The sequence below is a fragment of the Canis lupus genome, chromosome 5 (assembly GCF_003254725.2).
Source record: "Canis lupus dingo isolate Sandy chromosome 5, ASM325472v2, whole genome shotgun sequence".
Classification (NCBI taxonomy): domain Eukaryota; kingdom Metazoa; phylum Chordata; class Mammalia; order Carnivora; family Canidae; genus Canis; species Canis lupus.
Window position 1 is genome coordinate 62,123,736 of NC_064247.1, and position 19,537 is coordinate 62,143,272.

General features: G+C 38.8%; 1 protein-coding gene across 11 annotated transcripts in view; it reads right to left on the reverse strand.

The window, feature by feature from the left end:
• RERE (arginine-glutamic acid dipeptide repeats) overlaps positions 1–19,537 on the reverse strand; it is a 408,927-nt gene that overhangs the window by 119,762 nt on the left and 269,628 nt on the right. For 9 of the 11 annotated variants that reach the window (XM_025427256.3, XM_049110570.1, XM_049110569.1 and 6 more), the window contains one exon: positions 5,511–5,559. In XM_025427256.3, coding sequence (XP_025283041.3) covers positions 5,511–5,559 — 49 coding nt within the window. Of the gene's footprint in view, positions 1–5,510; positions 5,560–17,601; positions 17,742–19,537 lie in introns of those variants that run through there. The other 2 variants (XM_035715771.2, XM_025427262.3) reach the window with 1 other exon arrangement.

Below are 19,537 nucleotides of genomic sequence, written 5' to 3' on the forward strand. Positions count from 1 at the left end.
TTGTATATCCCCTGATTTATTTCCAAAGTCCAGAAATTTTGATATTTTATGAGAGCTAGCACTTAAATGTTTAAAACAATTTTGTGGCAAAACGCAACATTAACAGACCATGTGGCTTCAGGGCTACAGTCTGCCTCACAGGAAGTATCTGAGACCTCTAAATGTTTATCAAGCACTGACCTTCTCCAAACAAGGACGCTCCTCTTTAATTTACTACTGGCTTTTATAACATTTAATTGGGTGCCTCAATGAGTTCTGCTTAAGACATGGAGAGCACACTGAATAAAATTTAAAACACAACAGATATTCACATCAAAAGGCATTTTTAAAATTTATTTTATTTTTTATTTATTTATTTTTAATATTTTATTTATTTACTCATGAGAAACAGAGAGAGAGAGAGAGAGGCAGAGACACAGGCAGAGGGAGAAGCAGGCTCCATGAGGGAGCCTTCGTGGGACTCGATCCCAGGTCTCCAGGATCACACACTAGGCTGCAGGCAGCACTAAACTGCTGTGCCAACAGGGCTGCCCCAAAAGGCATTTTTTCTTACATCTTTACCAAGTTCTGCTTCCCCAGCACCAAGTATGGTACCTAGCACAGTAGCTCTCCAATGACACCATTTCCCATCTATAAAAATGATATAAATCCCAAGGTGCGACCATATACAAGGGCTGTGGTATTAGTACTTGCATGAGCTGCTAGCACAAATGCAAAAATAGTACGATCTCTACAGAGGGGCATTTGGTTATGTCCTACCCTTTCCATGTGCACGCGCCCTTTATGGCAGCCTTTCCCTTTCTGGGAATATATTCCAAAGATATGTTGGCAGGAATATAAAAATCTGTATATGCAAGATTCACTGCAGCATTACTTATAATAGCACATGATTGGAAGCAACCTAAATGTCCAACAATAGGAACTGGAAGAATAAACTGTTCCATTCCTGCAATGGAGTTCTGAGAAGTGGCAGAAGGAAACAAGGAGGCACGCTACATAAATGCTATGGAGGGAACAGCAGGATACGTTGCTAAAAGATAAAAGAAAGCTGATAAAAGTGTATATATCATGCTACCACTTATCTAAGAACAGAGGGTTGGGAATAAAAAGAAATAAATCAAAACCTTAAGTTTAAAAAACAAAAACAACAATTATCCATCATTAAGAGAAGAAACATGTGGAGGGAACAGAGGTAGCAGACTTTCTGAGCACCCTTCTTCCTTTATATGTTTGACTTTGGAGCTATGTGACTAACTTTGAATAATTATATTGGAATCTTTGAAAATGGGATTTGAGACATGGGGAAAACATACAGATATAAAGGAAATAAAGATAGGATTAAACATAAAACCCAGATACAAATATGAATTGGAATTAGAAGTATTAGAAAGAATCTAAAATATATTTTATCTTCAAAAAAAGGGGGAGGCATATTTCTTGATCTGTTCTCTGAAAAGGCCTAGGAATAGTAACCAACCCGGTAACAATGAACACCCCAGCACCCAGTCAAAAAATGTCACTTCCCAATAAAATAAGGGCTCCTATGAGAAAAGTTTAATTCTAGATCGAGGGCAGGGAATATATAAGATGAGACATTAAAATCATGTGATACCAGTTAAGAGAACCCATCTAAAACCCCTGGGGTCCAACCAGTCAAAAGGGCACAGAAGACAGAAGGAAAGAGGCATCCTACTAGCCCAAGATGGATAATTTAATCATCAGTAAGAATAAGGACAACTGGTTAGCAGATAACAAATAGTTTAAAGTCCACTGGTAACTGCTAGGAGATGTTGGGAAACCAAGCTAGTAATTTTGAAAACTGGTGAACAGAAGGAAGGAATTGGGCATTTATCATCTTGCCTTTCCTATGTGATTCTGGTAATCAGATAGCTGGTGTAAAGGGAAAGCTTCATTTACTCACCTAATAAATGAAGGAATGACAGAATTAGAGTATCACCGTTTTAAAGGGTGGATCCAGTAAGCCATGGCTGCAAATCAGCACTACAAGGACATATATACATACATCCATTTATACAAAGACATATATACACAGCATACATAGGCCAGGGGCAAAGGACTAACCTAGGAGGATATTAAACTTCTAGATTTAACTACTAATTTTCAAGATACGCCAAGGACTAGGGAACAAGTCTAATATCAAATAAAGATGCAATCAGCCAAATTCAGACAATGGGACACCTTACTGGACAAAACACTCACCTTCTTCAATACATACACTGAGAGAAGGGGAAAATTAAGAACAATATACAAATTAAGAGAGATTTAAGAGACTTATCAACCAAATGCAATGTATGGCTCTTATTTAGATTCCAATTTGAACTATTAAAAAAAAAAAAGAGAGATGTATGGGGAAATCTGGACCGAGGGGGTACTCAAGAAAATGCTAATTTTTATTAGGTGTTACATATTGTGATTTTGTTTTTTGAAAGAGCTCTTATCTTTGGGATATTTACAAGTAAAATGGTAGATTTGTGATTCATTTCAAAATAATGGTTGGAGAGGTGTGAAGGAAAATATAGAAGTTTGACCATACTTGGTATGTGTGAAAGTGGAATAATACAGATAAGGGGATTTACTTTACTATTTCTTGACTTTTACATATGTTAATGTTATACCTAATTTTAAAAAGTTAAAATTTGGGCAGCCTGGGTGGCTCAGTGGTTTAGTGCCACCTTCAGCCCAGGGTCTGATCCTGGGATCGAGTCCCAATTTGGCCTCCCTGCATGGAGCCTGCTTCTCCCTCTGCCTGTGTCTCTGCCTCTCTCTCTGTGTGTCTCTCATGAATAAATAAAATAAAATCTTAAAAAAAAATAGTTAAAATTTTAATAAGGAAAATATTGCCAATGCATTTAAAGTCCTGTTATGTTTAGTGCTCCAAAACATTTCTTTTTTAAAATAAAGCCTAATAAATATATTTAAAACCTGATATAAAATAAGTGAAAGTATACAATAATCTAAGCATAGTAAATCTGTTCCTTTCCAAGATTTTAGGTATCTTTTACCTAAGAACCCCCTTTTTTTTATTATAGCAAGGCAAAAAAAAAAAAAGTAAAGTAAAACTTTAGTACTAAGATCTCAGGATACTAGAGACACAAAACAGAAGAAAGAAATGGGTGGAAAACTACAGTGCACGAGGGCAGAGCAGTGCCAGATGAGTACTGGATTCCCTGGTTAAGCTGTAACTCCTAAGCTTGCAGGCACAGAAAATAGTCGGTGGTAGTCAGATCCACCTACCAGGCCACATGAAGGCAAGGGTATACTTGAGCAAGGCAGGCGTTAAGGGGAGTGTCCTCTTGCAACTTCTTTTTGCCTGTCTCAGTTATAATCCTAGTTCTGTGATGAAATGTGCCTTCTAGAAAATAGATGCCCCTGATGGTTTCTGTGTTTTGATTTTAATATTCCTTCACTTCTTAATTTCCTTCTCATTACAGAGTTCAAATGGGTTGTTAAAAATATAAATGGCGAACAAGAAATGCTCAAAATCCAGACAGAAAAATGAACAACTAAAGACTACTAAAACTTCTATATCCTTACAAAGAGTTGCCTGTCTCTTGCATCCGTACTATGTGATGGCCACATGGCTCACTCTTAGCCTCCATTCCAACTGAAATGACAGCCCATGCCAATCATGCTAAACTCACTTTTCTTACAGCTTAAAAATGGACAATGATTCAATCTGTGGCAATGAGATAAAGGAGAATGCTCCTTGCTCTTAAGGGGGAAAAGAAGGGTGATCCTTTCTTCTTCTCAACATCTGCTATATCTCATTCACTGGAAGATCCACTATTATTTTAGTGCATTTGGAAAGGAAAAATGCTGCCAATTAAATTATGCTCACACTCTAGAATGTACAATGAAGTCTGATATCAGAGCTAATAAAATGTGAAGGAAAGTAGCACATCTTAGAATCAGTAGAACTCAGCTACTGCCTAAGAAAGAAGGCAGCCCTGGGAGATAGCTGGGCAGCAAGAGAATTCTACAGAAGCTGAACACAGCCCTGGCTGGTCCTGTCTGACCAGGACGTGATACCACATGAGACCATCAACAACTATGGGCAGCCAGAGTTTTCTGGTCCTGCCTGTCAAAGTGTCCTGATATAGATATGGGGGTGGGGGTGGTGGGTGGCACGCCAAACATGACATTAGGGGTCCTAGTAAACTGAATCGAATGAAAGGACACAGGTCATGACATAACAAGCTGCTGTCTGACAAAGAGCCAAAGGATCCTGAAGCTCTTCTTAAGTTTTTATTTTTTTTTTTTATTTTATTTTTTTTTTAAATACCACAGGCTAAGTGGCATTTTTTTTTTTTAATTTTTATTTATTTATGATAGTCACAGAGAGAGAGAGAGAGGCAGAGACACAGGCAGAGGGAGAAGCAGGCTCCATGCACCGGGAGCCTGATGTGGGATTCGATCCCGGGTCTCCAGGATCGCGCCCTGGGCCAAAGGCAGGCGCCAAACCGCTGCGCCACCCAGGGATCCCTTAAGTTTTTAAAAAGTTACAATGCAAATATATAGGACCAAACGTCCACGAATGAATGAATGTGTAAACAAAATGTGGTAGCCTTTAAAAGAAATTAAATTCTGGTATGTGGGGCACCTGGGTGGCTCAGTGGTTGAGCGTCTGCCTTTGGCTTAGGTTGTGATCCCAAGGTCCTGGGATTAAGTCCTACTGCAGGCTCCCCATGGGGAGCCTGCTTCTCCCTCTGCCTATGTCTCTGCCTCTCTATCTCTGTGTCTCTCATGAATAAATTTTTAAAATCTTTAAAAAAAAATTAAATTCTGGTATGTGATACAACATGGCTGCACCCTGAAGGTTTCATGTAAGTAAAACAGGTCAGACAGTAGTACAAATACTGTGCAAATCCACTGATAGGAAAAACCTAGATGAGTCAGATTCACGGAGACAACGTCTCAGGGGTGGCCATGGGCTTGAGGAGTTAGAGTTTACTGGGGACAGAGCTTCAGTCTGGGAAGGTAAAAAAGTTCTGGGGGTGGGTGGGGTGATGTTGTGGTTGCACAACAATACAAATGTACTTAGAGCCATTGTACACTTTAAAAATGTTTAGAGGGCAGCCCCGGTGGCACAGTGGTTTAGCGCCGCCTACAGCCCAGGGCATGATCCTGGAGACCCTGGATCGAGTCCCACGTCAGGCTCTCTGTATGATGCCTGCTTCTCCCTCTGCCTGTGTGTCTGCCTATCTCTCTCTGTCTCCATGAATAAATAAATAAAACCTTTAAAAAATAATAATAATAATAATAATAATAATAAAAATGTTTAGAAAAAATGTTAGAATGGTAAATTTTACATTATGTGTATCTTACCACAATTTTTAAAAAGTATGCAGTGATCAGGAAAAAAAATGTGAATTCATATTAAATTCCCTAAAGCATAACAACAATTCTCAGTTGCTGCTCCACAGACTAAAGGGCTAGCAGAATAATAAGAAATCAAACCCTATTAGAGAAGCGACTAAAATTTGCTTTACCTGATGGCTGGGACCAACACGAATTTCCCCCTGGGTGCTGTTCAGCCTCCTGTCATGAAAAGAGCAGATTAGGTTAGCACCATATAGTTCTGGCATAAACATTCACACATTTTTTTTTCAAGGCATGTAATTCACTTGAAATAAATGAGGGATAACAGAGGAAGAATTTTTCCCACTATTTCTACTGTTGTCCTATACATGTACCCTACTCCAAACCCCATACACATCTCTGAAATCTCTTTCTTCTAAAATCTCCTGCCTGCAGCTTCCTGTCATGAGTACCCATACCACAGTTCCTTCACACCTCAGAGATATACATTCTTACAGCACAATCCCAGTAGAGGCTTCTTCTTTTCAAAACATTTCATGTGCCTGACTATAAACCTTATTAAAATATACACAAGAGAACTAGAGTTCCTAGTGCACACACACTAGGTCATTCATTGATTCAATAAATATTTATTAAGTACCTACTATATGCTCACAACTGTCCAAGGTGTTGGGGATAAAGCAATCAGAAATACAATGTCCCTGCCTTACCATAACTTAAATTCTTATCTGGGTATAAAACAAAGAAACAAGTAGTAGGTCAGATATAAAAGTGCCAAAAAATTAAGGAAATGGTGAACAATGAAATATTTTCACGGTTCTTTATACAGGATAGTCAGAAAAGGCCTTTTACGTTTTTTTAGGGGGAGGGGGAGGGGCAAAGGGAGAATGAGAAGGATCACAAGCAGAGTCCACGCCAAGTTCAGAACCCAATGACGGGCTCCATCTCACGACCCCAAGACCATGACCTGAGCTGAAATCAAGAGTCAGATGCTTAATTGATTGAGTTACCCAGGCATGCCCCAGAAAAGGCCTTCTTAACAAAGCAAAAAAGGCAGAGATGAAAAAGATGTGTGAGAATGAACCCAGCAGGTCTAGGAGGTGGAAGACTTTGTCTCATTTCTATGTCATTCCTACTGCACCTGCAAAGCTTACCCTCTCTTTGCTTCAAATCCTAGCTATCCAGGTTCCTTTTAGAAGCCACTGTATAAGCCTTTCCTGATCTCCTTCCCATTTTACCCCACAATTCCCCAAAGTATAGACTGCCTTCCTTTTTCACTCCTTCACAAAACGCTCATTGACAGTCTGTTCTGTCCCAGGTCCTACACAGGGTACTCATTGGGTATACGCTGATGCATAAAGAAAGTCACTGCCCTGAGTGACTTTCCCAACTCCCAATTACCCTCAGCTCTATTCCCAACCCCCAATTACCCTCAGCTCTGAGTCATGACTAACTGTGGGCGATCTCAGGACACCATTTCCATGCCCAGAGACATGTCTGTGGTGTTGTACAATCACCTTTGCATTTCCAGGAGTGCCAGGGATGAGAGCTGCAGGTGGTGACAGGTGCTGCGGAGCAGAACACAGTAGCAAAGGCCCAAAGAGGCTGCACGGTCTTGTGTTTGTCCTCCCACAGAGTTGATAATCCCACCATGATGTGTAAAGTTGTTAAAATTAATTCTGGAAAATGATTATTTCCTTCAGGTCTAATGCTTTCTTCTTTCGACCCAACAATTTCGCTCACAAAGAGTCTTATTTGGGGAAAGTGGGGAGTAGACACAACAAAGGAAGTGAAAAGACTAACAGAAAGTAAGGGTGTGTGGCCCACTTCCTAAGGAGCTTCTATTCCAATGACCCAGGGAAGTAGCATCTATCCCCAAAACACCAGGACAGGTCCAATCACTACACTGGTAAGCATAAAACATCTCAGGATAAACAGAATACAAAAATGCCAAGGGAAGTGATCAAAGTTAAGCAGACTTCACAGGGAGACAACAGTGCCTGCAGTGGTTAATATTCAAAGAAACCTCTGAAGGGGACCACATCAGCAAGGCAGAACAGAGGTCTTCCCAAGGGGGAATAAAAACCTGCGGAGGCGGGACACGGTGGGAGAAAAGCTTGCATAAATATTGTCCTTAACATACAAGGCACCTTTGTTTCCTCAGTAGGGGAATGGCATGTTGAAAAACAAGCCAGAAGATAGACTGTTCTAGTAGGTTCATGTAGGAATGTCACACTGTTTTAGGAGGTCTGAGAAGAATCAACAGGCCAGGAGGTGATTTTAATCATGAGTGCTTTAAGACAAGCATGCAGTCAGTGTTACCATTTCTCTTCCAACTCGCCCCTTTCTATTTCATAAATAGCTAAGAGCAAAACTAGCTGCCAAAAGCTCTCCCCTATATTTCTAAATACTTTCCAAATGCTCACCTGCCTACAAGCAGGTCTAGCCAAAATGTGTCATCTGAGAAAGTTTTGGCCACAGCCCATCCAGTAACTTGTACCCAGTTCAACTTCCAGGTTCTTCTACAAGGTCTATGCCAAGGTTCACAAGTGAATGCCTATGAAAGCATTTCCCCCATCACTGCTACACACACACTAAGTCCTTAATAATTCTAGGATAAACATTCCTGGTTTGTTTTTATTTTAATCTTTTTCCTTTTTTATTTCTTCTGTGGCTTATTTTTTGTTTTTTCTTTTAGTACTTTCATAAGCCAATATTATTATATTTAGCTAAAAATGTGCCACAGTAATAAAACAAACACCAAATATCTTACTGGATATGACTATATCCTACAGGTCTGTATAAAAGAGGTTAATTTCCTTAACAGTAGAAATAATATTATTATTAACTAATAATAATTATGCAAGTAAGACAAATAAGTGTATTGAGGATCTTAAGGGCCTAAATTGGAAATTGTTTGAGAGAGAATCTCAAACGGACTCCTTGCTGAACACAGGGCCTGACTCGGCTTAATCCCATGACCCTGAGATCATGACCTGAGTCAAAAATCAAGAGTCGGACACTTAACTGAGTTACCCAGGTGCCCTGCAATATGTTACTTTAGTTAGAATACAGGTGCCCTGCAATATGTTACTTTAGTTAGAATATAGGAAGAAAACCTAGCCTCAAAAAGATAATAATAGGGAAAGGGAAGAATATTTTAATAGTCTTTTTGGCAGTTATGAATATTATTTTTGATCCTACCCCAAAACTCAACAAAATGATCATTTCTTAAAGGTTTTTACACAATGTGAATCTAAAACCTTATCTATGATCTTTCTGAACTCTTTTACATTAAAAATCTGTTAGTCTTTCTTGGCCTTTCAATGGGTCCTTCTACCCAGACATGATATTTTTAATGTCATGCATGAATTAGGTGGAAAATATTAGATGACAGGTTTATCCTTCAATTAGTAACAAAGATGGTTAGCATGTGAGTACTTCCTACGGTTCTGGGTGCTCTACAGTCTCATTTCTATGTATGAACTCATTTAATTCATATTTTGATATTAATGAAAACATTAATAATGACAGTCACCAAAATATAGATCTTATTCTAATCTTATGTGTGAAACAACACAGTTACTAAAGAGGTTTTTACTTGATGTAAGTGTTGCTTAATTAACATAGTACGTCTGGGCAAAAACAGGATGGCCATCAATTAAGGAAAGAAAATCCAGGCCATCGATGGTGTAAATCCCAGTGAGGTCAGATAAAGGATACTACATACAAAATAAGAAGCCAAAGATGGAAGTCATGTCCCAGGATAATGCAGGACAAATCTATGTACACCCTTATACTTGCCTCAGGGTTTTCACCCATGTTATCTTAAATTCAGGATATCTGAGTGACATGACAAACACCAGAAAAATAATAATATTAGTTATCACTTATTAAGTGCTTTTTGCTCCAGGTATGCATTATTTCATTGTTCCTGTGACAACCCTATGAAGCAATATCTGCACTTTATAGATAATAGTGACAGTACTAATTGTAATATTAATGAAGAAATATATATGGTGAATATTTACTATGTACCAGGCATTTTAAGCTAAGCAAATTCTATATATTTTCTTATCTAATCTTAGGATGACCCTATACGGAAGGTGCTACTATGACCTATCCATATAAGGAAACTGAAGATAAGAAAGAGTTATGAAACTGCCCAAGATTACAAAGCTAACAAGTGGAAAGGGAAAACCAAGATTCAAACTTAAGTTTAGTTGACTCAAAAGTCAGAGCTCCTACATGTCATAAAGATTAAATTACTGAACCAAAATTACATAATTACAGATAGAACCAGTATAAGAAACAATGTCTTTATCTTCATTTCAAACACCAAAGCAAGACAGAATCATCAGGAAGAGTTTTAGTTTGAAAATCATGTTAAAAGAGAAAACCGATAGGGACGACTGTGTGCTCAGTCAGTTAAGTGTCCAACTCTTGATTTCATTTGGCTCAGGTCATGATCTCAGGGTTGTGAGATTAAGCCCCAAGTCCGGCTCAGTGCTGAGTGTTGAGCCTGGAGCCTGCTTAAGATTCTCTCTCTACTTCTCCCTCTTCCCCCCCACCCCCTGCACCTCATAAGTGTGTGTTCTCTCTGTCTTAAAAAAAAAAAATTAATGAGAAAACCATCAAAGTTAAAGGCCAATTTATATAACATTGTCAAAATAATAAAATTATAGACACAGAGAACAGATTAGTGGTTGCCAGGTGTTAGGAATGGGGGGTAAGGTGAGGAGGAGAGGTGAAGAAGTAAGAGGTTTGTATGGTAACAGGACAGACATGACAATGGCAGTGGTTACATAAAGCTACATTGACTACAGACACATTTTACTAATTTCATGTCTGGATTCTGATGTTATGCTAGAGTCATACACAATGGGGGAAGTGAGTGAAGGGTACACAGGAGCAGTCTGCAGTATCTTGCAACTTTCCATGAATCTAAAAAATTAAAAGTTTTTAAAAAGTCAAAAGAAGTGCTTGGCTGAATTATGTCTTACAGACTAGAGAGAAGCAAGCTAGATGTGAGAAAAGCTTATCAAATGGCCAACAGATTCCCCTAAGATGTACTATAGATAGCTGAAAAGTCACAGAGAAAAGAATGTCACAGTTGAGAAAGGAGATTCAAGGAATTAAGTCACATAAATTCTTTTTTTCCTTGTATTTACTAAGTATTCTGGTCTGAGGCCATCCTTTTTGAGACACCCCTATGAATCATATTACAGAAAGAAAAAGGAAAAGAAAGAAAAGAAAAATCATCCTCACTAGCAAGGACAAATTTCTCTCTAAGGTTAATGTAAATAATATATATTTTTCAAAACAGCTGAGGTTCAGTTCAGTCTCCATTATTCTACAAATCTTTGCTTTGGACTATGAAAATATAGTCCCAGAAGCCAAATTACAAAAATAATGGCAAGTCATCGTGTTTATTCCTTGAGCAGAGAAAGAATGGGAGGGAGGAGGAAGGGAGGGGGAGAGGGAGAGAAAGGGAGAGAGAGGAGGAGGAGGAGGAGGAGGAGGAGGAGGAGGAGAGAGAGAGACAGAGAGACAGAGAGACAGAAAGAGAGAAATTCATTGTATATGAAATCCGATACAAAAGAAATTCGTGTAACAAAGCAGTATCCATGGCAACTACAACTTAATATTTCAGTCCTCTTCAGCTGCAGTGGATTAAATAAAATGACAAGATGTTCCCTTTGAAAAGTAACCTGTTACCATGGAAACGTTTTAGTCTAAGAAGTAAACAGGGAATGGACAGAAAGGGCAGGAAGCCTGTAACTGAATATCAAAAAGGGAGAAGCATCCACGCAAAGGAGATGAGATAGCGGCTGGCCAGATGCAGGCTGGGAGAGGCAAGTATCTGTGAAGGAACATACACTCAAGACACTCAAATAGCTCTACAGGAGTGTAGTAATTGCTTATGACAAGGATTTGGGTCTAAAAAGGAACAAGAGCATGGGGTCCAGGGGAGAAGACATGAGCTGTAGAATACAGAGAGCTGGCATTAGTTCCCATTATAAACCCAGACCTGGTCCCAAATATAAGCCCGGAGCATCACAGCATTCCCATTCCCAAAAGGCTGGCCTGCAGAACTCTCTAGTTGGACCCCTTCTCTGTGGCTGGTGTCACCCATCAACGAAATCACTATGCAATCTTCCTTTACCCAATCCTTCATATCACAAGGCTCAGAGAAGATATAATTCTTACTTTTTCCACACAGTGTTCAGTTAAGCAGGAAGACTGACATGAAATCAACACAAAGACTCTAGAAATTCTACACTCAGTCAGAAAATGATCACAGAAATGGACTGTAGGTCCAGAACAAATATACCAAATTTTAGGAAAATTGAAAGGCAATTTATCAGAATCACTTTTTTAAGAATGGTTGTGGGCAGGAGTGAAAACAAGGATGATAGTAAGGAAATCTAGAATAGCATGCTGGGTTTCTCAAATTTCTCCAGCATAAACACATTATTTCCAAAATAGTCTTGATTTTTTTTTTCGAGATTTACTTATTTTAGGGACAGAGAGAGAAAGAGAGAGAATCCCAAGCAGACTGACGTGAGGCTTGATGTCACAATCCCAAGGGTCATGACCTGGCTGAAATCAAGAGTCAGACACTCAACTAATTGAGCCAACCAGGTGCCCCCCTCCAAAGGAGTCTTTAACAAGTCTGAAATGTCTTTAAAATCTGACACAGTATCTTAAAAACCCAGGTAAATGTTGTATTCTATTCCATAACATACTCCCATTAGTTCTAGGAGAAAAAAAATTCCCTAAACTTGAGTAAAATCACTGAGCTTTGTATACCCCATCAGATGTCCCAAGATTCTGGCAGCCTGCTACTGGAGGAAGGAGATGTTACATACCCCGCAGCCTAGATGCTCAGGTGCAAGGAAAGAGCACAGACTTCAGAGTCAAATGAACCCTGGCTAAAGTTTCAGTACCAAAATTTTATTAGCTTAAATGTGACCTTGAGGACACAATTCACTCTCTGAGCCTGTTTCCTCATCTATGAAATGAAGTTCATAATGACTAGTTAGCAAAGTTGCTATAAAAATAAAAGATGATCTACAGAGAGAAGCAGCACTGTCCTGCTGCACAGTGCTCACTGCTATTATTAGCTCTAAGCATTGGCAACAGACGACAACAGGAGCTAATTCCTTTACCAGAAGTTCTCAAAGCACCACCTACCTCTTCTCAACCCTATTACAGGCATGATTTTTTACTTATTTTGCATGATTTTGTATTTATCTTGTGCAATTATTTCTTCAAGGCCTTGCCTTTAGACTGAAAGCACCATGCAGGTAAGGGACCAACTCTGTTTTTACCTCTCCATTATATCCCAGGGCCCACTGGCACTCACTAAATATACTCCAAATGAATAAATGACTATACTATGTTAATTCAACTACTAGTGTAGCTATAGATAGCAACTAAGCACTTTGGTGCAAAATTAAACCAAGTCACCTGTGATAGAAGGCTAGTCCTCCTGCTCAGGAAGAAGTGCTTTGAATGAATATTTATTTATTTATTTATTTATTTATTTATTTATTTATTTATTTGATATTGATATTGATTTATTAAGAAAGAGAGAGAACCCATCAACAGCTCAAAGAGTTAATGTTCCAAGTTCATTCACAAATGCTAAGGTCAAGACAGAAACTCATCAAAATCATAATATTCTACATTTTTTCTGATGGAAAGTTTCTTAGAAGCCATGTGATCTAATCTTCTAAGCTTAACAGAAGGAACCAAGGCCTGAGGAGATAAAGGTGCTCTTTCAAGGGGTCACTGGGAGTTGACTACGGAGGAGTCCAGGCCACAAGAAGTAGCTCTACTTCCACAGAGTTCCCGCCCCACCCCCAATATAAGTCAGAGTCCAGAACTAAGAATTTAGGCATTGGCTGAGGAATAAGATGAATTTCCATGCTGACAATAAGATGCAGTAAACGTGGCCTGTATACAAAGTATGTAACATCAGGGGAAAAAATGGTAAAAAAAAAAAATAAAAAAAAAATTTTAACACATGAGAAAGGATCCCATTTCAAAGTGGTTATCACAGGCCAACATAAAGCTATACACACAAAAATGATGCTTCAAAAAACAGACTTATTATTTTAATCCCACTGTGGTTGAAATAATTTATAAAAGCAGCAATATTTGAAGATTAAGCCTATCTCCTAACCAAAAGTGTTGTTGGCTTTCTGTACACTGAAATCAAACTTTATAAAAAAGAAACATAGCACCCCCAGAAAAAAGAGGGACATTGAACTGTAATTTAAGTATGTCTTCAATGCATCTGTGAATGTCTCTTTGTTCCCAGTGGGGAGTCTTGAGGAAACACTATGAGAAATATGACCATCGCCTTATGCTTCTTCACTGTGGTGGTTTGAGTATGGGGGAGGAGGGGGCAGAGAGGAAGGATGCAGCCTTCATAGCATTCACACACACACACACACACACACACACACACACACACATCACAGAAAGAAGGAAAGAATGCTTAATGCTGAACATAGCAAATGTTTTACATGATATGGAAGTAAAGCTTCTTTTTAAATTTTTTTTTATTTTTGGAAGTAAAGCTTCCTAAAAATTTTTTTTCAGCAAGTATAAAGAAAAACATAAAACACTCAAAGGGCAAGAGAAGAAAGGAAATCAGTAAATGGTGGTTAAACATACTGGCCACTAATTAAATTACCATAATTCCTAACACAACTCCCGACACTGTCTTTAATAGATTGACCAAAAACTATAGAATCTGTTAAGATAACCATACCTACTGAGACTGTAGACTTGGTTTTTGAATTATTAACAATAATACACTGAGAAGCTAAGTGTCAAGCAGTTTCAAACTGTTTTTGCCCCCATTTTATAACAATGTCAAAAATTATATTTATTTTATCGGAGATATGGTCATATATAGATACGACCCATGAGAAAACTGAGATTCAGAGGAGTGAAGAAATTCATCCAATGTCACTAATTAGGTGGCATTTGAACCATACCATCTAGCTCCAAATCTAGTCTCTTCTCTTACAATAAATGCCACCCATTTATTCAACATATTTATGCTGAATGCCCATTTGGTAGGCACTCTAAAATAGACTATGGCTACAAGTACAGATGCAGCCCATACACCAGAAGACAATCAAATAGTGACAATAAATGTATAATTCAAAGAACTTTGATAGAAATAATGTCTAATTGTTCCAATGAATTAAAATGAGCTGTTGTAATTTAGATCCAAAATATCATAGAATGAACAATATAAGAATAGACTAGTTTTCTTTCAAATCTGCTTTAAAGATACGTTCAGGAACCTGTATCCTCCCCTATCACAAACTGCTCAATACAGATGATCACCACTTTGGGAGGAGACTCATGAATGCACACAAATTCATGAATTTCATTATTTCAAATCTTCCTTTAGCCTGTTTTTTTCTATTTTCTCTCTCATTCTAGATGACATTTGTTTTATAGCTTTAGAATAAATGCCTCTCTGGTGGAAAGACAGCTCAGTTCAGTAATGACCAAAAAGTAAAGTGGAAAATGAAAAATGAATTCAGAAAGAGAAAGGATCAGAAACAATGAACTGGACAATCACAGACATGGCAAACAGCAGGTCTTAGGTGTACCAGAGTCTTTCAATTCATAGCTAACACACCAGACAAGAACCTAGGAAGTGGTAAAAAATGGAGCTATGTTATTAGCAGATTCACAGGCTCTACAAAATTTATGTTTTACATAAAAGGAACACTTTAAATGTAAGCCTCAACTTTGGATTCAGATTCAAGATTCTAACATAATGACAAGAAAAGCTAATAACAGGATAATATTTTGGTGAACTTTTATGTTCTCCTGGAAACATAAGCTGTCCATTTTCACTAACATTTCTTGATACTCTAAGGTACAGCAGGAGGGGAGCCATAAGCCAAAATGAAGCTAGCAAGCATCTTTCCAATGCCCAAGCTACACAGACCCTGGACAACTTTACCAACCAAGAGAATAACCTCCCATGTGCTGTTTCTTCACTAAACTACCATGAGACAAGTATAGAAGACCCAAAGCAGGAGATGGTGGGCCAACAAGTAACATCCCAAAAATATTTACCTAAGATAGGAAAATATAGAACAAATGCAAACTATACAAGGAACTACTCTTGTGACTTACTTTACCTGATTCCAACACTGAAATTCGACCCTAAACAGCCAGCAGTGGTAACTGTAAGTCCTCACCGTCTAAACAGGTGGCTGCACTCAGGCTCACAAATGCACATCTCTATTAGGCCAGGCTGGCCAGCCAGACCAGTGGGAGGAACCTGCCCAGAGCTGTTTCACCAGTACAGCTTCCCAGTCACACTTTGTTTGCTAAATATACAAAAGTTGAAGAAGTAAAGGCCTGAGAAAAGAAAGGGAGTTCCATAACTGTTTTCCGGACGAGTAATGTCCGGACTCAAATAAGGATTTTCTGAAACAAGTCTGAGGTGTTAAGTGCCCCTGGGCCCAGATCCTCTTGTCTGGAGAGAGGATAATTTTAGACTTACAGGAGAAAAGCAGAAAGAAGAACATTCTACATGGAGTGAATTAAAACAAGTTCCAGAAGCAACACTACACGGTAAAGGGAAAAACTGCCCAAAACTCCCAAATGTAATGTTCAAATAAATGCAATCCTAATTGGTCAGACAGACCTCAGATCAATGGAAAACAAGATTAAAAATGGCAATAAATGAATTAGTCCTAAAATTATCCCCATATAATTCATCTCCTTAATCATAATCCTGAGACTAAACCTTCTGGAAGCCAGATGATACTTCAGTAATATTGTCAGTGGCTAGAATTCACCATTAGCCTTCCTTACAACTTTCCGCCAAAATCAGGGTCCTCCTCCAACAAGAGGTGAGCACACACAGCTCCATATTCATATTACACTATGAAGAGCTTACACTCAGAATCTCTCCCTGTATCATCAATGTCTCATGAACTTCCTCACTATCCTATGAGAATTTTTTCAGCTGCATTCTTCCACATCGTGTACTTCCTCCTTTCAACCTCACAAATGCATAAAACTTAAATGTGACTTCAAAATTTTTTTCGCCTTTCATCAGAAGAAAAAAGGGGAGAGGAAACAAAGAGAAACAACTAATATAATTCACCAACTTCACTTACCGTTTACTTGGTTAAAAATTCAATTTGTCCTAACCTGGAATATTACAAAGAGTTCCCTATGTTAACCATGGTGAGATCCATCTGTCTGAGCCCAGGCTGCAAAAAAGGACACATAAAAAGCATAACTCCCCCTCACAGAAAAGACTAGTGCTGGGCCCATCAAGCAGAGGGCACAGAATCTGACCTGGTCAGTGCCAACCTTCTTAAGTATCAACTGCTCTTTTTACTTCTTTCCTATAGAACATACAAGTCACACAACCAAATACACATATACCACAAATGCCACCTTCTGCTAAAACAAACAAAATAAATAAACAAAATACCTGGAACTCTAACTTCTATCACAAATGTCACTGCAGACTATTTTTTCTTAATTGTCAAGACATTGTCTACAAACTCTGGAAAGAATGGAGTTTTCTTTTGAAGCCACAGAAAATGATGTAACATAACCTTTTATTTCTTAAAAAACCTCCATTTTAAGGTGATAATGTTGCAACCATGATCCACAACTGCTTCCTGCATATGTCAAAATGTACATACTATCTTGTTTTCAGACTTCAGAAACAGATCTCAAGAAATATAATTTGCTCTGGCAAACAGGCTCTCAATCAAAACAAGTTCCACCCACCTTCAAAGCAACCAATAGCTGCCCACCTACCACCCTTCCTAAAACATCCAAACAGAGCTGCTCTTGGGCCCAGGCACTCCCTACCAGCCACACAGCAACAGAGCAGCCGGCAGGTTTCTTCTGCAGGTGCTTGAAGGCAAACAAGCTCAGCACCAGGCATCCATGCAGGACTCAGGTTAAAGCTGTACCCGGTGAGAAAAGGGTAAGGGAAACAGGAAAGGGACAGGGACAGCAGAACCCACAACGTTCTCCATTTGCTTAATGCATCTCCAGGCAGACCCCATTCTTAGCTCTGATTTCACGCTTCGCAACACCACCTACATGGCCAGCCAGGGTTGAATTAAAGGCTCTCAGGAACATGCACTATGAATGATGAAATGATTCATAAACATCTTCACAAGTGAGAAAGAGCAGCAAAAACCATCACTGTTTTGGGGAGGCCAGAGGAAGATAGCCTACCTGCAGGGGCTGAATGGATCATCCATGACTAACAGAGGCTCTGGTGAGTCTAAGCTGTGTCCCTGAACCTCTACTTACTGTTAAAACTCTGCCCTTTTCTACTCTAACAACTCAAAATGGAGGCACATGCAGTCTGAGAGACCTCATAGAGCTTTCACTGAGCTTGTGCTATGACCTAAGCCTTCACGCAGAACGCAGAAACTTCCCCCTCACACTGACAGGACTGAGCATGTGCTGTGACCCTCCCTCATCCATACACTGTCTCTCAACGCAATCAATCTCAACCCTGCTGTTTCCGTAAATAAAGCCCAGCCAACAGACTGCAGCTTCTCCCTGCATACCAAGCTAGTGTGCAGGGAAGTGGGGCCTTAGAAAGGGGATCTGAGACAGCCAACACCAGGGAACTCGGCAAGCCACACCAGCCATCTAGAGGCTTCAAAGAACTGCCCTGCTCAGACGAGACAACAGCAAGTTTTGTTTGTCTTTTTTTTTTTTAATTGTTGTTTTAAATAGCAAGATCTTCAAGAAGGAATAATATCAAAAGATACAGATATGAATGACCATACATAGGACTAATGAACAGAAACTACTGCACATCTATAAACATAGCAGTAGCTACTTAAGGGGAACAACCCCACAGATTTCATTTTGAAAACTTTATAAACATTTGGGAAAAGGCCACACAAACAATCCTGGCAGAACTGTAGAGTTCTGGGTATTGTCACATTACAAATGCAGTACAGACGGTATACCAAGCAGGGAATCTTAAAGAATACTGTGTTTTATGCAAGGAGCTAATCTCTCTTAAATAAGAAGCTCTAAAATTGCCTAAATAATAAAAAAATTTTCCAAAAGAGATAATAATCCAGTCAGGCATGTCTAACTTGAAGAATGTATTTCTAACACTAAGAAGGGTAGGAAAGTTCAAATCAGAACGTCAAAGAACACCCTGCCACAAATACTCAAGCATCTAAAAATCTCATTTGAGATCTCCCGATTCAAAGTTCTAGGCAATTCTTTATAGTACTGCCCATGAAGCTAAATTCATTTAAAATTTAATCAGAAAAGATCTCTAAAGCCACATCAGCAAGGCCACATGCCATACTAGTCATATTGAGTGCTGTGAAGTATATTGTCCACAGCACCAGCCAAGACACTTTCTGTTAAAATCTTTAAAAACACACTTTATGCGGTCTCCCCACAACCTCCACCTCCAACAAAAAGGCAAAGCGGGCTGGCAGCTACATAAGATATCCTGTTCTGGATGTGTATAGAAGCTTCGGTTTCTATTTGCAAACTAAAAGATTCTATGTGTGATTACTTAGTTACAATTAAAAAAGAAAAACAAGACTATGAAACTCCCAAAAATATATAAAGGACAAGACAGAGTAGGAAAGAGCAGTGCTGTGTTTCCCGCAAATATAACAGTGTGAAGAAATTAAGACCCACTTAACAGAGTACTCCGTGTCCTCAAGATTCCTAAAATAAATGCAAGATCTCTTCCATTTCCTTAGTATTCCTGTTTTTGCTATCAAATAAACTAAATTCTGAGGCTATAATTTAAAAACTCTCATCATACTGAAAATGTCATTTAAACACAAGAAATGCCAAATACACCTAAAATAAGTTTTGCTTTTGACCCAGCACCTGAAGCAAGTATCTACTGGTTGGAAGAACACTTTCCACGTTGGTATCTAAGATAAAATGTCCCCAGATGTGTGAGACCAGAAACAGTCTGAAGAAAAAGACTCTCTAATACAAAAGTGAATTTGCCTAGAAGCCAAAGAGTACGAATACGACTATCAAAATATTTCTTTCATAAGTGCATTTTTTCAAAACTACCAAATCACATGGAAAATGCTCACTTGGAGAAATCAACTAAAATAATAATTTAACAAATTCATCATTATTCTGAAAAACCACAGGAGCTGTTCCA